Here is an 18694-nt window from a genome sequence, read left to right as displayed (position 1 = left end):
TGCAGACCTTTGGTATCCAGTGATGGAGAGTGTGAGTGCACAATGTCCTGTTTGTAAGCTGTGGACTCAATAATAGTACTGCCAGTTGAACAGCATGTGTGCAAATACTGAATCAAACTAACTGGGCTGTCCTGAGGTGTTTGCACTGTTTGCAATGCATAAATACGACACTATGATATCTACAAGTGTCAGTGTGTGCAGCAAACACAGAATCTAGATGCACTTACCTGTACATCTTTGAATAGTCGTGATGGAACTACGTACATTGCGGCTGAAACAACCTTTATGAGACAAATATCCTGCTGGGAATGCAGAATATGCCTTATGCTCTTCATATTAATTTAATAAATTCAGAAATAGCTTGAAAACTGCCATTGTGACCACAAAAGGGTTCAAATGGAAAAGTCAAGTGTCCATTGCGAGTGTAATAATTCATCACGCAATGACTTGCACATATCAAACTCGTTTAAAACAGGAGAAGATAATAAAATAATCTGCTGTTTATAATGTTTATTGTAGGAGTGCGAACGGTACGTGACTAGGGATACATACAGAACATCCCAACGATGATTTAGACTTCGCTCTGAACTTAGAATGAATCTCTCAAGCGTGAGTGGGGCGCGCCACCGACTTGCGTTCACTCACACACACGAGCTCGGGTCTGAGCGCGGGACAGTGATGATGTGTCAGCGAAGAATATTAGCGTTCTGGCCATTTTCCCGCTCCTGACTTCAGCATTCCACCAAGAACCCTTAAGTAAATACTAAAGTGAGTTCGTTAAACCGTTTATGGAGCATTGTGGAGAGAACATTTCTCTTCCGAGGAAAGTGAAGACCGGAGTCGTGTCGTGGGGTGAGTTGGGAGTTTTCTACTTTGATGCTCTTGTAGATTTCATTTAATAAACTTATATAATAATTAACGTATGTATCGTTGTATTTATTGCGTGTTTATCGACTTTTAGACTGTCAAATGAGCTTTTTGATTTCGCTTAGCTTGATTTGATGTCTGTTCTTTCTTGAATGTACTGCACACAGCCTAATAATTGTATTCAGAGAAATGTTTACTTTAATTTTCTAGGCTGTATTGTATGTTATTTGAACATATACAATTCAGTATATTTTCTATTGTTATATGGTCAGTGAATGAGACAGCTTTTTTTTTTTTTTTTAAATGTTTAATTACGTATTTGTGATAGTACATGAAAGTGATGGGATGGGGTAAGGAACGTAATTATTCATCTTGTCGATTCTGATTCTTCTTAAACGATTCCGATTCCTTAACGGTTCCATGAACGATTCTGTTGGTACTTTTGAGGAAGAAATAACGTTATCTGTATTAAACAATTCCGCTTTGTGCTGCCTTCTGGTCTGTGTTGACACATGCCAGATGATCAGATCATTTCAGATTTCAACAGAACGTGTATAGAACAAGTCAGAAATAAATTTAATTCAGTTATTGCAAAATGTGTTTCCATAGACTTTTAAAAGACTTTTATTTTATTTTTTTAGTGATGGCATAAATATGATCCTTAAAAATGGCTTCTAAAATTCCATCCATCCATCCATCTTCTTCCGCTTATCCAGGGCCGGGTCGCGGGGGCAGCAGTCTAAGCAGAGAAAGCTTCTAAAATTGTTGAATAAAATGCTAACATATAACTAATTGCTATTCAGTAAGTGAGTTAGATTAATTCAGATTTCTGATTCGCTAAAATTATCCGACTCTTTCTTCAGAAATAATATATTATAATAGGCTATACTTAAAAATATTTGGGATTTAAATGTTGCTTGCAAAAAGATTTGTCAGAATAGAAGTTTTTGAATGGTTGTCAATGAAGAAAAATGCTCTTTGCAACCAAAAAATGCTCTTTTGCTCCCCTCACTTTCTGTTCATCGGCCTGTACTGGAGAGAATGTTCCTGATAGAGCCACTGCCACTGGGCTGCTTAACACACTTCCCTAAATTAACTTTCCACACAGTAAAGCAAGCCTCGCTCCTCACGGGAATTAATAAATAGTTTATCACTCTAGCTCCCACCCTAGCATAATCTCTGTTAGAAGTTGTGGGATGTATGGAGGTTTCTGCTAATACTCCCAGCCTCCAGAGACCGCCAAACAACAGTGACCTTCTTTACTGAAATACGAAGAACATTTCATGCAATTTCCATGTCATTTTAGAAAGTTATAGGATTATTGGAAACGTTGCTGATTTATGTACACAACTTCTTGACTTCTTTGAATTTTGTTGTCTTTTTTTCTCCAACAGTGTGCAAAAGATGTGGGCTGTTTGGGTCTTCACTGAACAGTGCATGAAATCCTTTTGGATCTACCTTCGAAGAAATACCTCAGTGCCCAAAACCCAGGTATCAGGCTAACGCTAAGACAACCTGAGTTTCACCCAACCCATTTTGTTAACTTTCCTCTCCAGTGCCATCATGCCAATCATCAGCAATGCCAATCATGACTTCAGCAACCTCTCAGTCAGTGATGACAGCAGCTTGGACCACATCTTTACAGAGATCCCAGAAACTGAGACCATCAAGGGACTTTATTATCAGCGTGCTCAGTTCCTTCGCCGACCAGAAGATCTGCTTACTGTTGACCACAGCCTGCAGGCCCTCATCAATGTGGGGGGCAACCGTTACACCTTCCCTTGGAGTACGTTAGAGCAGTTCCCCTTGACGCGTTTAGGACGTCTCAGACCCTGCAGCAGTCCTGAGGAGATTGCTTGTGTTTGTGACGATTATGATGAGGCATGCCGTGAATTCTTCTTTGACCGTAGTCCCAGTGCATTCCGTGTAATCCTCAACTTCCTAGCAGCAGGAAAGCTCCGAATGTTACGGGAAATGTGTGCGCTCTCGCTGCATGAGGAGCTTAACTATTGGGGCATAGAGATGGCCTACATGGAACGCTGCTGTAAGCGCAAGATCTACACTCGGATTGAGGAAGTCGCTGAGCTCGAGCGGCGGGAGGAGGAACGCCGTCAATGCAATATGCAGCTGTGCCCTCCTGCTGAGGAGACAGGTTACCGCAAGTTCATGAATGATTTGAGGGACATGGTGGAGAACCCTCAATCGGGTTTGCCAGGAAAGATGTTCGCCTGTATGTCTGTGTTGATGGTGGCAGTAACAGTAATCAGCCTGTGCATCAGCACCATGCCAGACCTCAGAGAGGAGGAGAACAGGGTGAGTGCGAACAAATTATCTGATCTAGCCTGATCAAGAGGATGTTTCACCCAAAAAAGTTTCAAAAAATGAAAAGTCTGTCATCGTGTCTTTCCAACCCAGTATGAATTGTTCAAAATATCTTTGTTTGTGTTCCACCAGAGAAAGAAAGTCATACAGGTTTGGAATGACATGTGGGTGAGTAAGTGGATTTTCTCATTCTCATGTCCTTCCAAACCCATAAGACTTTGGTTAAGTTTTAAAACACAATCTAAGATATTTTTAATGAAACCTGGGTGGTTTCTGTACCCCCATTGAAAGTCCAGGTAACCAAAACTTAGAAGATCATAAGATCAAAGAAGCAAAACTTAGAAGATCATAAAGTCAAAAAAGCATCATAAAATGAATTTATATGAATAGAGTGGTTTAAATGTGCAATAGGAGATCTGGGAAAATGCTAACTTTAGCCTGATAGCACTGAAAGCGTATTCCCACCCTCCCTGCAAATCTCTGTCCAAAACTAAGTTTTGTGAAGGGATACAATCACTTCATATGATGAACAGATTTAATTGAATGATGACAGAATTAAAATTTTTAGTTGAACTAATGCAATCTATATAATCTGAAACATTCCTGTGCTCTCAAACCCATAGATCCTTTCATATTGAGCCAACACACTGAAAATCGAATGATTTATATGGAAATGCATGTCTCACATTTCTCTTTGGTGTGTTTTATTCTCTTCATCTTTATCTTTGAGTTTATACAAGATGCAAGCAGAAAAATCCAAATGCATGTTCAGCTGTTAACGCAGACTCACTTCTCCTCAGGTAGAATGTGAGTTTGTGACTGGAGGTGTGTTTCCGGTCTTCAAGCAGACCTGTGCATGCTGTAGCTAGTGAGAAATAATGAATGCACCTCAGCAGGGCTCCCCAATGTCAGTAAATACCCAGAGAGTAATGAACTAGACCAGCAATGCCTCCACAATGTCACCAAATACACATAGAGAATAATGAACCAGCTCCATAGAGACCTCTGGAATGTCAGCAGGCACACAGTGGGGTCCACTTGAAAAGACTAGACCTTTTTGCTGTTAAATGACTATGCATTTTAATCGCCCTTAGGCAGACACATCACAACATCCAAAGTGGAAGTGGTAGACCGCTGGTTTTTAGCTTCATTTGCCTGAAGTTTCACTTCCCATGTTTTCATCGAAAATATGAATACTGTGCGTGTACGATTGTATGTGCTTGTGTATATGTCAAGGTAAGATTCTAGCAGTGTCTAGGCAGTTACGCCAGCATGTAGCGTCCAACAGGCAGAGTCCCGCTGGAAGCAGCAGGACTGTCATATATAATTCACACTACCGGGCCGTTTGTCAATGTCAGCGGCATGGTAGAAAAGGAAAGGCCTGAGCATGGAGTCATTCATCTCTGTTCATAAATGTGTGTGTGTGCACAGATAAATGGTTGTGCATATGTACACTCTCGCAGCATTTTCAATTCTTTGTGTACTCGAATGTGAAGATGTACAGATTAATGTTTCACAGTTTTGTATGTTTACAAACATCAAACTTTTTTGCAAAGTTTTATGCCCCTATAAATTATATACAACACAATTTTAACTTAGATCTCAATATCAGATGCGCAAAGACAAGGCAGCAAATCTCTAGTAAACAGGAAACACAGAAAAAAAACACTCTGAGCAAACTTGTAATTAGCTGATAGAGAAAAGCAGTGAATAACCCATAGGCTTATCTGAATGCTTGACATTAGTGTGACAGAATAGAGGTCTTCTCGGGTCGTAAAACCTGTACCAGACTGAATAACTTCTTACCCTAACCAGACATGCATAAATACATTTTTTTAAAGAAAAACCCAACCCGAGACAGACTCAATGAAATTAGACCCGAGTCCGACCTTACCCAATGGCATTTATTTTCAAACCTGACTGGACCCAAACGTAAACGGCATTGACATGTGTACAGCCTGCTGCCCCACAGTAGTAAAGAAAAATCCTGGGTTCCTGACTGATTTGGCTGTGTAAGGGAAACAGGTCAATTTAGCTCAAAGGGAATCATTTAAGATTTTACAGGGAATTTGAACAGAATCACTGTTTCACGGCTGATCACTGAGACGCCCTGCGATTCACTGAACGAGCCGTTTAACATCAAATCTGCGCTGGATATTAATATCCAAAGTATAGTGAAAACACTATCAATGACTAAAAGCATGGCTAAAAGCTAAAGCTAGGAAGCAAAGCTACAAGCTAAAAGCTAAAAGCAAACTAAAAGCATACTAAAAGCTGGCATGACTGATAGCAAAAGCAAAGCTAAAACTAAAAGCATACTGAAAGCAAACATGACTAATAGCAAAAGCTAAGAAGCATAGCTAAAAACTAAAAGCAATATTTTATGGTGTCCTAAGTATTTAAACTGGCCTGTTGACCAAACCCCAAATGTTGTCTTGATCATTCAGATATTGTCTTGGCTCGGGGGTATCATAAATTATATGTTATCTTATCAAGCATGTGGTCCGAATTTTCCCGCTCTTGCAGGGTCTAATTTTGGACATGATTCCTATAACAAGAATTTGATACATTTGACAAATAACTGATGGTCATGACTGTTTCAAGCAAGCACATTCAAGCACATACATATGAAACATGAATATGTATCCTTAAGCTATCCAATAGTTATTAAAAGACATACACAATAAGTGATTAAACATGATAATCAAATGTGTGGGTTACATATAAATGAATATGGAGTTAAGCGATGGACTGATATTCATTTAAAAGTCATTTTGAGTTCATTTTGGTCCATATATATGTAGAAAATACAGTTTCTGTGCCATTATCTGACATAGGGATGTTCTGTGGAGACCAGAGGTTAAAAGGCCCCCCTTAGGAATTTCAGTCTGGTTCTGCTAGGTGGGGGAAGTGTTTAAGGATATTGTGTATAACTCTCATGGGTTTACATGTGATGTCCGGCGTTGCATAAAATTTGCTCCAAATTTGACAATCTCTTCTCTGAATTGAAATTGTCAATGATTGTTCTAGTGGTGTTAATGTTGAAAGCTGTTCTATGAAAGAGTTGGTTGGTTGGTTAACTTGTTTCTGACTTGTGGAACTAGGACTGATTTATGACCTCCGGTTGCCTTCCTGAGGAATTTGGCTCATGTTTCAACCACAGCCCTGATCGACTCTTTAATTTGTCTGGTTCGAGTCAGATACGCTACAGCTGCTTCTCCATTACTTTGATTTAATTAACATTTATTTAATTTGTTACTTTATATTATTGGCTGCCTGATGTGACCAGTGGATAAAAAAAAAATACACTTGATAGTTTGAAAAAAATTTAAATAATAGCCTAATTATTCTCTAGTGTTGTCTGCAATCTAATCTCAGGCGAAAGGCTTCTGCACACAAAAAAAAGAAAAGCCCTGCATGAACACACAGCATAATGAAGCGAGTGGATTTTCCTGATGATGATTTCATGATTTCTGTGTGTAAGGTTACAAACATATCCTCCTTTTCTATTTGCGCATCCGGGATAGTTTAAAAGATGTCTGGTGTAGCTTGTCCGAGGTACTTGTTGAAGTTCTGGACCTGAACCCGCTCAGGTCTCAGGTTGGACCTCGGGTTTTCGGATCCAGACTTGTGAAGACCTCTAAAACAGTCCCCTGTAGCTTATGCAGCTAGTGTTTTAGCTCTCAGGCCATCCTTAAAAATATTCTTGTTTGCCGTAACCCGACCGACCCTGTCAATTTAGCACCGACTCAATTTTTTTTTTTTTTTTGCTTTTAGTCCGACCGACTTGCCGATTGTAAATTTGCGTTAAGACCGACCAATTATTTTTTTACTCTTCAAACAACTAATACAAACGCAATAAAATACTATTAATTATATATTAATTAATTATAAATTGCCTTGGCCTACATACAAATGAAGGCTATCTTCTTTAATTTAAAAAAAAACCCTTGACGTCATCTGTGTTTACACGGATGTCACACTGTGGCCGGTGCGTTCGCTTCGTCTCAGACTCTCATTCATTGTCAGAGTCAACGGTTCGCACTTGGTAATGATGGCTGCAGTAAACTAAATGTTCGCGGTCACTGTTCAAAGTCATACGGGTTCGGGCACCATAATACATCTAAAAAAAATTCATTAAAACAGCTCGACACCGCTTTAACTTGGCACAAGGTTCTGGAAAAACTGTGCCCAGATCTTTTCCCATCCCTTCTCCTCTCTAGTCTAAAACCGTGACCGTGTCGACTGTCACTTTATGTTCGAAAACCTATTGCACGAATCAAGCACGAATTAACCAACACAAGTTTCGAAAACGAAAATAAGAAAATGATTTTAACCTTAACCCGACCTTTTCTCGGAGCGCGTCCAGGTTTTTTTTTTTTTTTTTTTTTTTTTGAACAGGCGTCCCACAGCAACTGCACCTTCGGACAAACACGCACAACAGCAAATAATGGCTACTTCTGCACAATGTTTCTCTTTTTACAACAGAAATGTGAATTCAGCCGGTATTCAGTCTCATACAGTTTCGGGCTTGAATCGCCTAGGGCTGTCAAAATAGCTGAATAAACTAAATTTGAATTTTTTACTTAAATATGATCAAAATTCGAATTGTATTCGAATTTTAAATGCATAATTTCAGTTAGGGTGAAGAAAAGCTTTTTGCTTCTCTTCTGAGGCTCAAGATAGCGCATCGAGCAAAATATTACTGCATGTTTATTCAAAGCATTAGAATACATGACTGTGAAAAAAACATAATATTTAAAATAATGTTTATGAACCAATTATTATTAATTAAGTTGCTTAAAGAATTATAAACAAAACAGCATCATGTATGCATGCATTGTTAAATAAATAAAAAGGGCGGAAAACCAGTCACACAGGATACATTTTTTCATTTAAAAACATGAGATGTGCGAAATATGCGTTCTGTGTGAACGGCTTGGTTTCAGTTTTGATGTAAACAAGATCTTCTCCACATTGATTTTTTTTTTTAAGTGGCTTCAACTGGATAGGCTAACATAACCTTATAATGCAATGACACATACATCGTCATCGCATCTCGTGCGCGTACACGAGGTGAAAGATGAGAAAGCAGATACTGCGTGTCGAGCTCGTCCGCCTTTGAAAGTTGTGTAGACACAGCTGTGTGCCCGGCGAGATGGAATGGAACACGTACCGGGGCTCATAAGGCAGCTTCCTTAATGCACACCTAAAATTCATATGCGCATTCGAATGTGGATTTTTATTTTAAATTCGACGAATATTCGAAAAAATATTTTTTTTGATAGCCTAAGTAAATCGCCTATGCGATTTTCTTTGTTGTTGTTGAAATTTAATCGTAAACACAGCCATGTTGAAGCCTGCAGTAAATGTTTTGCATTATGGCAGTCCACTCTGCTTATTGTTTTTAGAAAATGTTGCACTCCTGTTTGTCATTTTGCACGTAACTTCACGCCAATAAATCATCAGAAATATTGGTCTTAACCAATATATTGAATCTTTACATTCCTCCTGCCTGTTGTCCGTGGATTTACCTATATTTGGTGTTATTTGCCGTATAAAACTTTAGACATGCAAAATCGATTTTACAATCGATTCAATGAACAATCGTCATTGAAATCGAACAGGATTTTTTTCACAAAAGTGACAACCCAAGAAAGCAAAGTAAACGTTCTCTCATTTGTAGGTTGCATTGATACGTAGCGGTGGATGCAAGTAAAACAGTACCTCATTTTTTTTCTCACCTGAAATTCATGCAATAAACATGTTTTTGACAAAGATTTAAATTTGATTGTGGCCTATATAGCCTGCATCAAAATGAGGTTTGCAATGATGCGCCTGAAGGCACGGGTTGAAGACCCAGTCAGTGATGTCACGATATGCTAATTTGTTTAAATTCATACCGACGTCATCACCATCACAAAAATTTACCTTTTTTTACATTGAAACTTGAAAAAAAAAATATAGACCAACCTACCGACCCTTTTTTTTTTTAAATTACTGTTACTGCAAACCAAAATATTTTTAAGGATGGCCTCACTGAATCTACATGAAAGTACATTGGTCTCAGAAAGTATCTGGACACTTGAGCAACCCATAAATATGTATGAATGGAATTAGATGACAAAATATCAAAACAAGTGGCATTTATTTTAAAGTAAAGTTTCACAAGCACACATTTTAAATGTTATGCAAAACGTTTTTAATATACTGTTCAAAATAAAGACAAAGGCATTTAAACATTTTCCAGTAGTCAGATGTCAGTGGAACATGCCCATATTTAAATTTTAATGTGATAAACTACACCTGTGTAAAAAATGAGGTGAACTGACCTCATCCATTAAAAATCGAATTAGAACTTAAAGTCATTGGTAAATTAAAGTGAAGTTAGTTCTGCAGTAAAGGCTAGCATAATTTATGCAACGACATTCAGGCATTTTAAGTGCCCCAGTGTATTTCTAGGGCCTCTGTATGCCTGTATTATTCCTAAATGTACAATTAAATTTTTGTTTGGTATTTTAGTGTGACATGTATGAAGGTGCTTTAGTGCCACGAAAAAAAATAATAATAGTAAGAAGAAGAAGAAGATTACGAGAATAAAGTCGTAATATTTTGAAAATAAAGTAACAATTACGAGAATAAAGTCGTAGCAATTAGTGGTGTTAATGTTGAAAGCTGTTCTATGAAAGAGTTGGTTGGTTGGTTAACTTGTTTCTGACTTGTGGAACTAGGACTGATTTATGACCTCCGGTTGCCTTCCTGAGGAATTTGGCTCATGTTTCAACCACAGCCCTGATCGACTCTTTAATTTGTCTGGTTCGAGTCAGATACGCTACAGCTGCTTCTCCATTACTTTGATTTAATTAACATTTATTTAATTTGTTACTTTATATTATTGGCTGCCTGATGTGACCAGTGGATAAAAAAAAAATACACTTGATAGTTTGAAAAAAATTTAAATAATAGCCTAATTATTCTCTAGTGTTGTCTGCAATCTAATCTCAGGCGAAAGGCTTCTGCACACAAAAAAAAGAAAAGCCCTGCATGAACACACAGCATAATGAAGCGAGTGGATTTTCCTGATGATGATTTCATGATTTCTGTGTGTAAGGTTACAAACATATCCTCCTTTTCTATTTGCGCATCCGGGATAGTTTAAAAGATGTCTGGTGTAGCTTGTCCGAGGTACTTGTTGAAGTTCTGGACCTGAACCCGCTCAGGTCTCAGGTTGGACCTCGGGTTTTCGGATCCAGACTTGTGAAGACCTCTAAAACAGTCCCCTGTAGCTTATGCAGCTAGTGTTTTAGCTCTCAGGCCATCCTTAAAAATATTCTTGTTTGCCGTAACCCGACCGACCCTGTCAATTTAGCACCGACTCAATTTTTTTTTTTTTTTTGCTTTTAGTCCGACCGACTTGCCGATTGTAAATTTGCGTTAAGACCGACCAATTATTTTTTTACTCTTCAAACAACTAATACAAACGCAATAAAATACTATTAATTATATATTAATTAATTATAAATTGCCTTGGCCTACATACAAATGAAGGCTATCTTCTTTAATTTAAAAAAAAACCCTTGACGTCATCTGTGTTTACACGGATGTCACACTGTGGCCGGTGCGTTCGCTTCGTCTCAGACTCTCATTCATTGTCAGAGTCAACGGTTCGCACTTGGTAATGATGGCTGCAGTAAACTAAATGTTCGCGGTCACTGTTCAAAGTCATACGGGTTCGGGCACCATAATACATCTAAAAAAAATTCATTAAAACAGCTCGACACCGCTTTAACTTGGCACAAGGTTCTGGAAAAACTGTGCCCAGATCTTTTCCCATCCCTTCTCCTCTCTAGTCTAAAACCGTGACCGTGTCGACTGTCACTTTATGTTCGAAAACCTATTGCACGAATCAAGCACGAATTAACCAACACAAGTTTCGAAAACGAAAATAAGAAAATGATTTTAACCTTAACCCGACCTTTTCTCGGAGCGCGTCCAGGTTTTTTTTTTTTTTTTTTTTTTTTTGAACAGGCGTCCCACAGCAACTGCACCTTCGGACAAACACGCACAACAGCAAATAATGGCTACTTCTGCACAATGTTTCTCTTTTTACAACAGAAATGTGAATTCAGCCGGTATTCAGTCTCATACAGTTTCGGGCTTGAATCGCCTAGGGCTGTCAAAATAGCTGAATAAACTAAATTTGAATTTTTTACTTAAATATGATCAAAATTCGAATTGTATTCGAATTTTAAATGCATAATTTCAGTTAGGGTGAAGAAAAGCTTTTTGCTTCTCTTCTGAGGCTCAAGATAGCGCATCGAGCAAAATATTACTGCATGTTTATTCAAAGCATTAGAATACATGACTGTGAAAAAAACATAATATTTAAAATAATGTTTATGAACCAATTATTATTAATTAAGTTGCTTAAAGAATTATAAACAAAACAGCATCATGTATGCATGCATTGTTAAATAAATAAAAAGGGCGGAAAACCAGTCACACAGGATACATTTTTTCATTTAAAAACATGAGATGTGCGAAATATGCGTTCTGTGTGAACGGCTTGGTTTCAGTTTTGATGTAAACAAGATCTTCTCCACATTGATTTTTTTTTTTAAGTGGCTTCAACTGGATAGGCTAACATAACCTTATAATGCAATGACACATACATCGTCATCGCATCTCGTGCGCGTACACGAGGTGAAAGATGAGAAAGCAGATACTGCGTGTCGAGCTCGTCCGCCTTTGAAAGTTGTGTAGACACAGCTGTGTGCCCGGCGAGATGGAATGGAACACGTACCGGGGCTCATAAGGCAGCTTCCTTAATGCACACCTAAAATTCATATGCGCATTCGAATGTGGATTTTTATTTTAAATTCGACGAATATTCGAAAAAATATTTTTTTTGATAGCCTAAGTAAATCGCCTATGCGATTTTCTTTGTTGTTGTTGAAATTTAATCGTAAACACAGCCATGTTGAAGCCTGCAGTAAATGTTTTGCATTATGGCAGTCCACTCTGCTTATTGTTTTTAGAAAATGTTGCACTCCTGTTTGTCATTTTGCACGTAACTTCACGCCAATAAATCATCAGAAATATTGGTCTTAACCAATATATTGAATCTTTACATTCCTCCTGCCTGTTGTCCGTGGATTTACCTATATTTGGTGTTATTTGCCGTATAAAACTTTAGACATGCAAAATCGATTTTACAATCGATTCAATGAACAATCGTCATTGAAATCGAACAGGATTTTTTTCACAAAAGTGACAACCCAAGAAAGCAAAGTAAACGTTCTCTCATTTGTAGGTTGCATTGATACGTAGCGGTGGATGCAAGTAAAACAGTACCTCATTTTTTTTCTCACCTGAAATTCATGCAATAAACATGTTTTTGACAAAGATTTAAATTTGATTGTGGCCTATATAGCCTGCATCAAAATGAGGTTTGCAATGATGCGCCTGAAGGCACGGGTTGAAGACCCAGTCAGTGATGTCACGATATGCTAATTTGTTTAAATTCATACCGACGTCATCACCATCACAAAAATTTACCTTTTTTTACATTGAAACTTGAAAAAAAAAATATAGACCAACCTACCGACCCTTTTTTTTTTTAAATTACTGTTACTGCAAACCAAAATATTTTTAAGGATGGCCTCACTGAATCTACATGAAAGTACATTGGTCTCAGAAAGTATCTGGACACTTGAGCAACCCATAAATATGTATGAATGGAATTAGATGACAAAATATCAAAACAAGTGGCATTTATTTTAAAGTAAAGTTTCACAAGCACACATTTTAAATGTTATGCAAAACGTTTTTAATATACTGTTCAAAATAAAGACAAAGGCATTTAAACATTTTCCAGTAGTCAGATGTCAGTGGAACATGCCCATATTTAAATTTTAATGTGATAAACTACACCTGTGTAAAAAATGAGGTGAACTGACCTCATCCATTAAAAATCGAATTAGAACTTAAAGTCATTGGTAAATTAAAGTGAAGTTAGTTCTGCAGTAAAGGCTAGCATAATTTATGCAACGACATTCAGGCATTTTAAGTGCCCCAGTGTATTTCTAGGGCCTCTGTATGCCTGTATTATTCCTAAATGTACAATTAAATTTTTGTTTGGTATTTTAGTGTGACATGTATGAAGGTGCTTTAGTGCCACGAAAAAAAATAATAATAGTAAGAAGAAGAAGAAGATTACGAGAATAAAGTCGTAATATTTTGAAAATAAAGTAACAATTACGAGAATAAAGTCGTAGCAATTACGAGATTAAAGTTATATTTTGAAAGTAGCTTCTCTTTCACAATGAAACACAGCCTCCACAACAAGGCGCCGGCACAACAGCGAGAATCAGTTACGCCTTCTTTTTATTGCGTGAACATTTGGGCGGCTTTATGCAAATCCCACATTGTGATGCAGACATGTGGGGGCATGTTAGAATGAGCCATTTTGGGAGGGCGTAGTTGACTCTTAACTTTTATAAAGAATATCTCTTTGGATTTGAGACTTTAGTCTTTGAAACTTTACAGATATTCTTTATTGCATCATATGACCGCTTTAACTAAATGCATGTGAAGAATGAAATGTTGGGCACCACAGATGTTTTTTTGCAGAGTAGGCAGTGTGGAAGATTTTTTTATTAATAAGATTTGTATTAGTCAAGTATAATCAAGGTAAATCTAGTCATATATATGTATATATATTCCATTATAATCATATAGCCTGTGTGTGAAAAGAATGTGCCTGTCTGCAAAAAACATCCTGACCCACAGATAGGAAAAGTCTGGAAAAACATACAAATGGGCCTTTTTCTTTACCATGACAAGTCTCAACTCTACAGGGAGGAACTGAAATGGAGGCATAAGGAAAACTATAGAGAATAGAAAATGCCCTGTTAAAAACAAGAAAACTCTCTATATATGGAGATACCACCTAGCATTCGAGATCTTCTCGCAGAGAACATCTCAGCTTCGTTTCTGTCTGAAATAAAGTCTATCTTCTGGAAACAGAACCCAGAGACTGTGTGATTCCTCAGATCCACGGCAGACGACAATACACTACAGCAGTGTAATTTTCACATTAATCAGCACTTTCTGTTCACTCTAGCTACTTTCACTTTTTCTTCTTTCTTAAATACTAATTTCTACCTTTGCTTTTCTTCTTTGGACTGCTTTTCTCTCTGTCCTCTTTTCTTTTCTCTGCCTTTTCTCACCTTTACTCTTGTTTACCACTCTCTGCCCCTTTCTTCCCCATGCTGTCTTATGCACTTTCTCCTTTTCTTCTCCCTGGAGCTGCAGGTGTAAATTTTGCTTTGTTTGAACTACAGCAGCAAGGACTCAGAACTGAAGGTGTTTGTATGCCATGAGCATCCTCTCACTCACCAAGCGCTGATGGCACACACACTTATTCACAGTGTCCTGTAAAAATGTAGCTGTATCACTGACAATATTAAGGATAAAACTACATATTTTCAATCTCTCTCTCTCTCTCTCTCTCTCTCATATACTGTATATATATATATATATATATATGTAGTTTTGCTTTTATTTATTTTATTTTTTAATAAAAGACAGAGGTAAAGACAGAGATATAGAATTTAGAATGGCATAAGGAAAAGTAAATATTGACAACTTACTTTTTTAACATGAAAATGTTACTTTTAAAACATTAATAATTAGGCTGATTTCTGATTTTGAGTTAACCTGATATGGAGATTTGTTTTTGAAAGTTGGACGTTTTGAGTCACTACTTAAAAAATGCAAAGCTTTTGGCATTTTTGAGGATTGTTAGCATTCAATAAACAGTGCAAGATGAGATGCTACAGTTTCATTATGCAAACTTTCTAACAACCAAGATATTGCACACTGTCAGTGTGCTATTTAAATCACTGGCAGTCTGGCTCTAATAAAATTAATTTAAAATTAATTAAAATAAAAAAGAAATCTGTTGAGCTTGTTGTAGTTGGAGGATTGACTATTTAGATTAGTAGTACATATGAACAAAAAAAAAACAGGACAATTATGCAAATATATATGCAAATTATACACTAAAGCATGTTTGAATTGGCCTGAATTGAAAAATGTAGAGGAGAATAAATTATTTAGTATGATGTCATGAACTCAGTCTTTTTAATTTGGCTAAAAGTCTCCAGCCAGTGCATCAAGCAAAAAGTGGATTTGTATTTGCTACAAAAAAGACAACATAATCAGTTTGATTTGATGGAAACCTTCCTCGCTTGATCTGGCATATACTTACCTCTACAGCAATAAAAATCTTTTATACTGCAGATGTATTCACTAGATTACATGCATTAAGACATAATGAACAGCCTTGTTTCTGAGCCACAAAGATGAGCACATTATCTACAGTACATATGCTAAATGAAATACTGAGAAAAAAAAATGAATGGGTAAATTAATCATCTGTCCTCCTGACTGCACTCAAGCACACAGAAAAAGAGAACATTTAAAGCCATTTTACAGCTCTGCATAACTTTCACGCATGTGAGACTCATGAGACATATGAAGCTGGTCTCTGAACCTTTAGTCAGTGCACCAAAGCTGGTTTCATTTTCCTCTTGACCAATCATAGTCTCCACACACCCATCAGTGACAGACTAGCTAACGCTATACATATCCTGTTCATGCTTTGTTGGACAGAGTATAACAGAGGGTCAGATGGTGTCGGTACAGGTGCAGGGCATGAGTGGTTTTGGTGTTGTGTTGCAGTTTTGCATTTTGGCTCTATAATTTGCCAGAAGGGGAGTTCCTGGAGCAGGTGATGATGCAGGGTTAGCAATGATCTCAGCTAGTGTTCTTTGGCCTGGGCTCTTACTATAAAACAAGAGAAGGTGAAAAATCCACTGTGCAATCTGCCACGGGTTTCCTCTTGAGTGGGAAGATGATGGTTTTGAATGGTCAAAACCATCATGATAAGCCCAGGTGACAAAGTGAGAAAAGGGAAAAGAAACACTAGATGAAGACTGGGTGAACTTGCATGTTTCCATTAATGGGATGTTTTTTATGCCATTTACATTAAGTAATAATTTCTAAAACAAATAAGTTCCTCTTATACTGTTTTATCCTCAAATACTTGGCATTTGTAGGATCTGTTGTTTTTGTTGTGGTTGTTGCATCTTTTAGAATGTTCTCACTAATTTATTGTTCTGATTTACATGATACAGACCTCATCAATTTGCATTATTAACATTGGTTTACAAATGTGCACATTAGACAGTGATGAGATTTATTCCAGTGGTTCTCAATCTTTTTGACTCAAGGCCCCTACCAATACCCAACAAAATTTAAAGGCCCCATGACATTTCCATTTGTGTTTTTTTTTTTTTTTACTCACAATTTCAACCTGATAAAATATTTTAGAGCTTGAGATAAAAAGAAAAAATATATATTCTTTATAAAAAATTCCCATGGACTTTTAAGATTTTATTGATTTACATGACTTTTCCAGGTCTAAGAATCACACTTTTAAAATTATATATAATTATATATTATTTTATATTTAATGTCCATGGCAATCCTTGTTCTTCAGTTAAAGAAAAATGTTGAGGGGGTATTAAGTTATTTGTTTTTCCTTGATTTAAATAATTTTAAGTGATCTTTAGGCTCCTTGGAATCTTTCTGAGGCCCCATAGTGGGCCCCGGGCCCCTATCTGAGCACCACTAGTTTATTCTAAACCACATACGACTGACAGAAATTAGATGGAGTTTAGTGGGTCATTCTTAGAAACTATTTAAACTATCCTAACTATTTTAAAGTCATGACTTTGAGTCAAACCATGAATTGATTTGACTGGTGCTCTGACAAAGAAATAACCTTTAGTAAGCTAGTACACAAGTTCATATGTTTGTAAAATTTAAAATACTTTGGGTTGGGAGGGTCGTTTACTAATTCCATGGCTTTGAGTGAGCTGAGTTTTAGTTTTTTCCATTTTACGAGAATGCAGACTGCCTTTCTGCTGCAAATGGGCTGACTTTTTTTGTAGTAGTAGTAGTAGTTCTACATTTGATCAAGCGTATATAGGAAGAAAGAGAGCTGGCGACCCTGCGGTGCTCCAATATTGATGCAGGAGAAATTGGGAGATGATTGCCCTCACATGCAGGTTACAGAATAGGTTTTTATATAACACTCAACAGGAGGAGTTTTCAAGTCACAAAGTGTCAGTGTAGGTCAAAAGTGATATTGCACCAGAATCACCTTTGTTAAAGCTGGAGCTGAGGTCCCGAATGATTTAACTTGCTTTAACTCTTTAAATGAATAGCATGACTTGAAAGAAAATGTGGCCTGCTGTTTACGATTCTGAGCACTAACATCTTTTCAGTTCCAAGGTTACAGGGTTCACAAAAAAAAATACTCTGTTGTGCCTCACAGGTGTACGTAGAAACAAGCACTCAGGTGGCTGACTGTATGCAGTAGTGCTTGTCTTTGTTGGTGATATAGTGAAATGTTTACAAGCTCAGGGTAATGGTAAGGTTGATGGTTTTAGTCAGATTGGCAAGTCACTCAAACCCTGGTTGCTTCAAGACGGCCTGAATGCATCGTATACAATAAGTTTGATAATACAAAAATGTAATGGACTTCTTGCTTTGTATTTAATGCAATAGAAGAGAAGCTAGAAAACGACAGTGAGAAGATGCATGGGATACATTGTGTGGTGCTATAAGGCCATTAATGTATGTGGGGATGTCTGATAATTTTTCTTCTTGTGCCGCATACTCATTTTTGAGTCAGCAGATGTAGAGATAGTAAATGGTGTTAATCGTGCCATCCATCAGAAGATTCTTTCCACAAGTAGCTTCATCCCAGAGTTAAAGATGCATTTTTAATGCTTGCCCGCTTGTTGTCTTCACCTACTGTATAATTTTCTGGGATTAAATTGCAAGATGTACACAGCTTGTGCAGGCTACACATTGTGGGTTCTTTTATGTCATTTTAGCTCACTCTTTCACTACTTGCTTGCACATAGACATATAATACAAACACTTTTACAAAACAATCACAGTTTCAAACTTTTTCACATTGTTTTAAAGTCATGAGGCAATATAAACTTTGTGAAGCTTTTTCATATTTGTGAACTTTGAAAAAGAAAATGTATGGCACTCAAATGTGTATAATTAAAAATAATACTTTTCGTTATATTTATAAAAAAATATGCATAATAACTGAATTATAATAATATATACATATTTAAATGTTTTAGTACTTGACTCTCTTTCTAGAGTTAATACTTAGCAGGGTGACCTTTGACAACAATTACTGTGTCTATTGAACATAAAACTGATGCCTCAACTTCAATAAGTTAAGCGGGAACTGTTTGCAAACTACAGTGTTTAAGTCATTTCACAGATGCTTAATTAGAATGACTGAATCTCTCCAGGACATCAGTGTTGTAAGTGTGTGTTTTGGTGTATGCTTCAGGTATTTGTCCTGTTTGAAGATGAATCACCCTTGAAGTCTCAGTGCTGTAGA

General features: G+C 37.1%; 1 protein-coding gene across 1 annotated transcript in view; it reads left to right on the top strand.

The window, feature by feature from the left end:
• Positions 1-660: 660 nt before the first annotated feature.
• Positions 661-18694, top strand: part of LOC132156262 (potassium voltage-gated channel subfamily G member 4-like) — a 38627-nt gene continuing 20593 nt past the window's right edge. The window contains exons 1-2 of the mRNA XM_059565189.1: positions 661-852; positions 2262-3180. Coding sequence (XP_059421172.1) covers positions 2431-3180 — 750 coding nt within the window. The 5' untranslated portion in view covers positions 661-852; positions 2262-2430. The remainder of the gene's footprint in view (positions 853-2261; positions 3181-18694) is intronic.

Source organism: Carassius carassius, chromosome 13 (genome assembly GCF_963082965.1).
Source record: "Carassius carassius chromosome 13, fCarCar2.1, whole genome shotgun sequence".
NCBI classification, from domain to species: Eukaryota; Metazoa; Chordata; class Actinopteri; order Cypriniformes; family Cyprinidae; genus Carassius; species Carassius carassius.
Note: the sequence above shows the minus strand (reverse complement) of the source record. Positions and strands in the feature narration are given on the sequence as shown.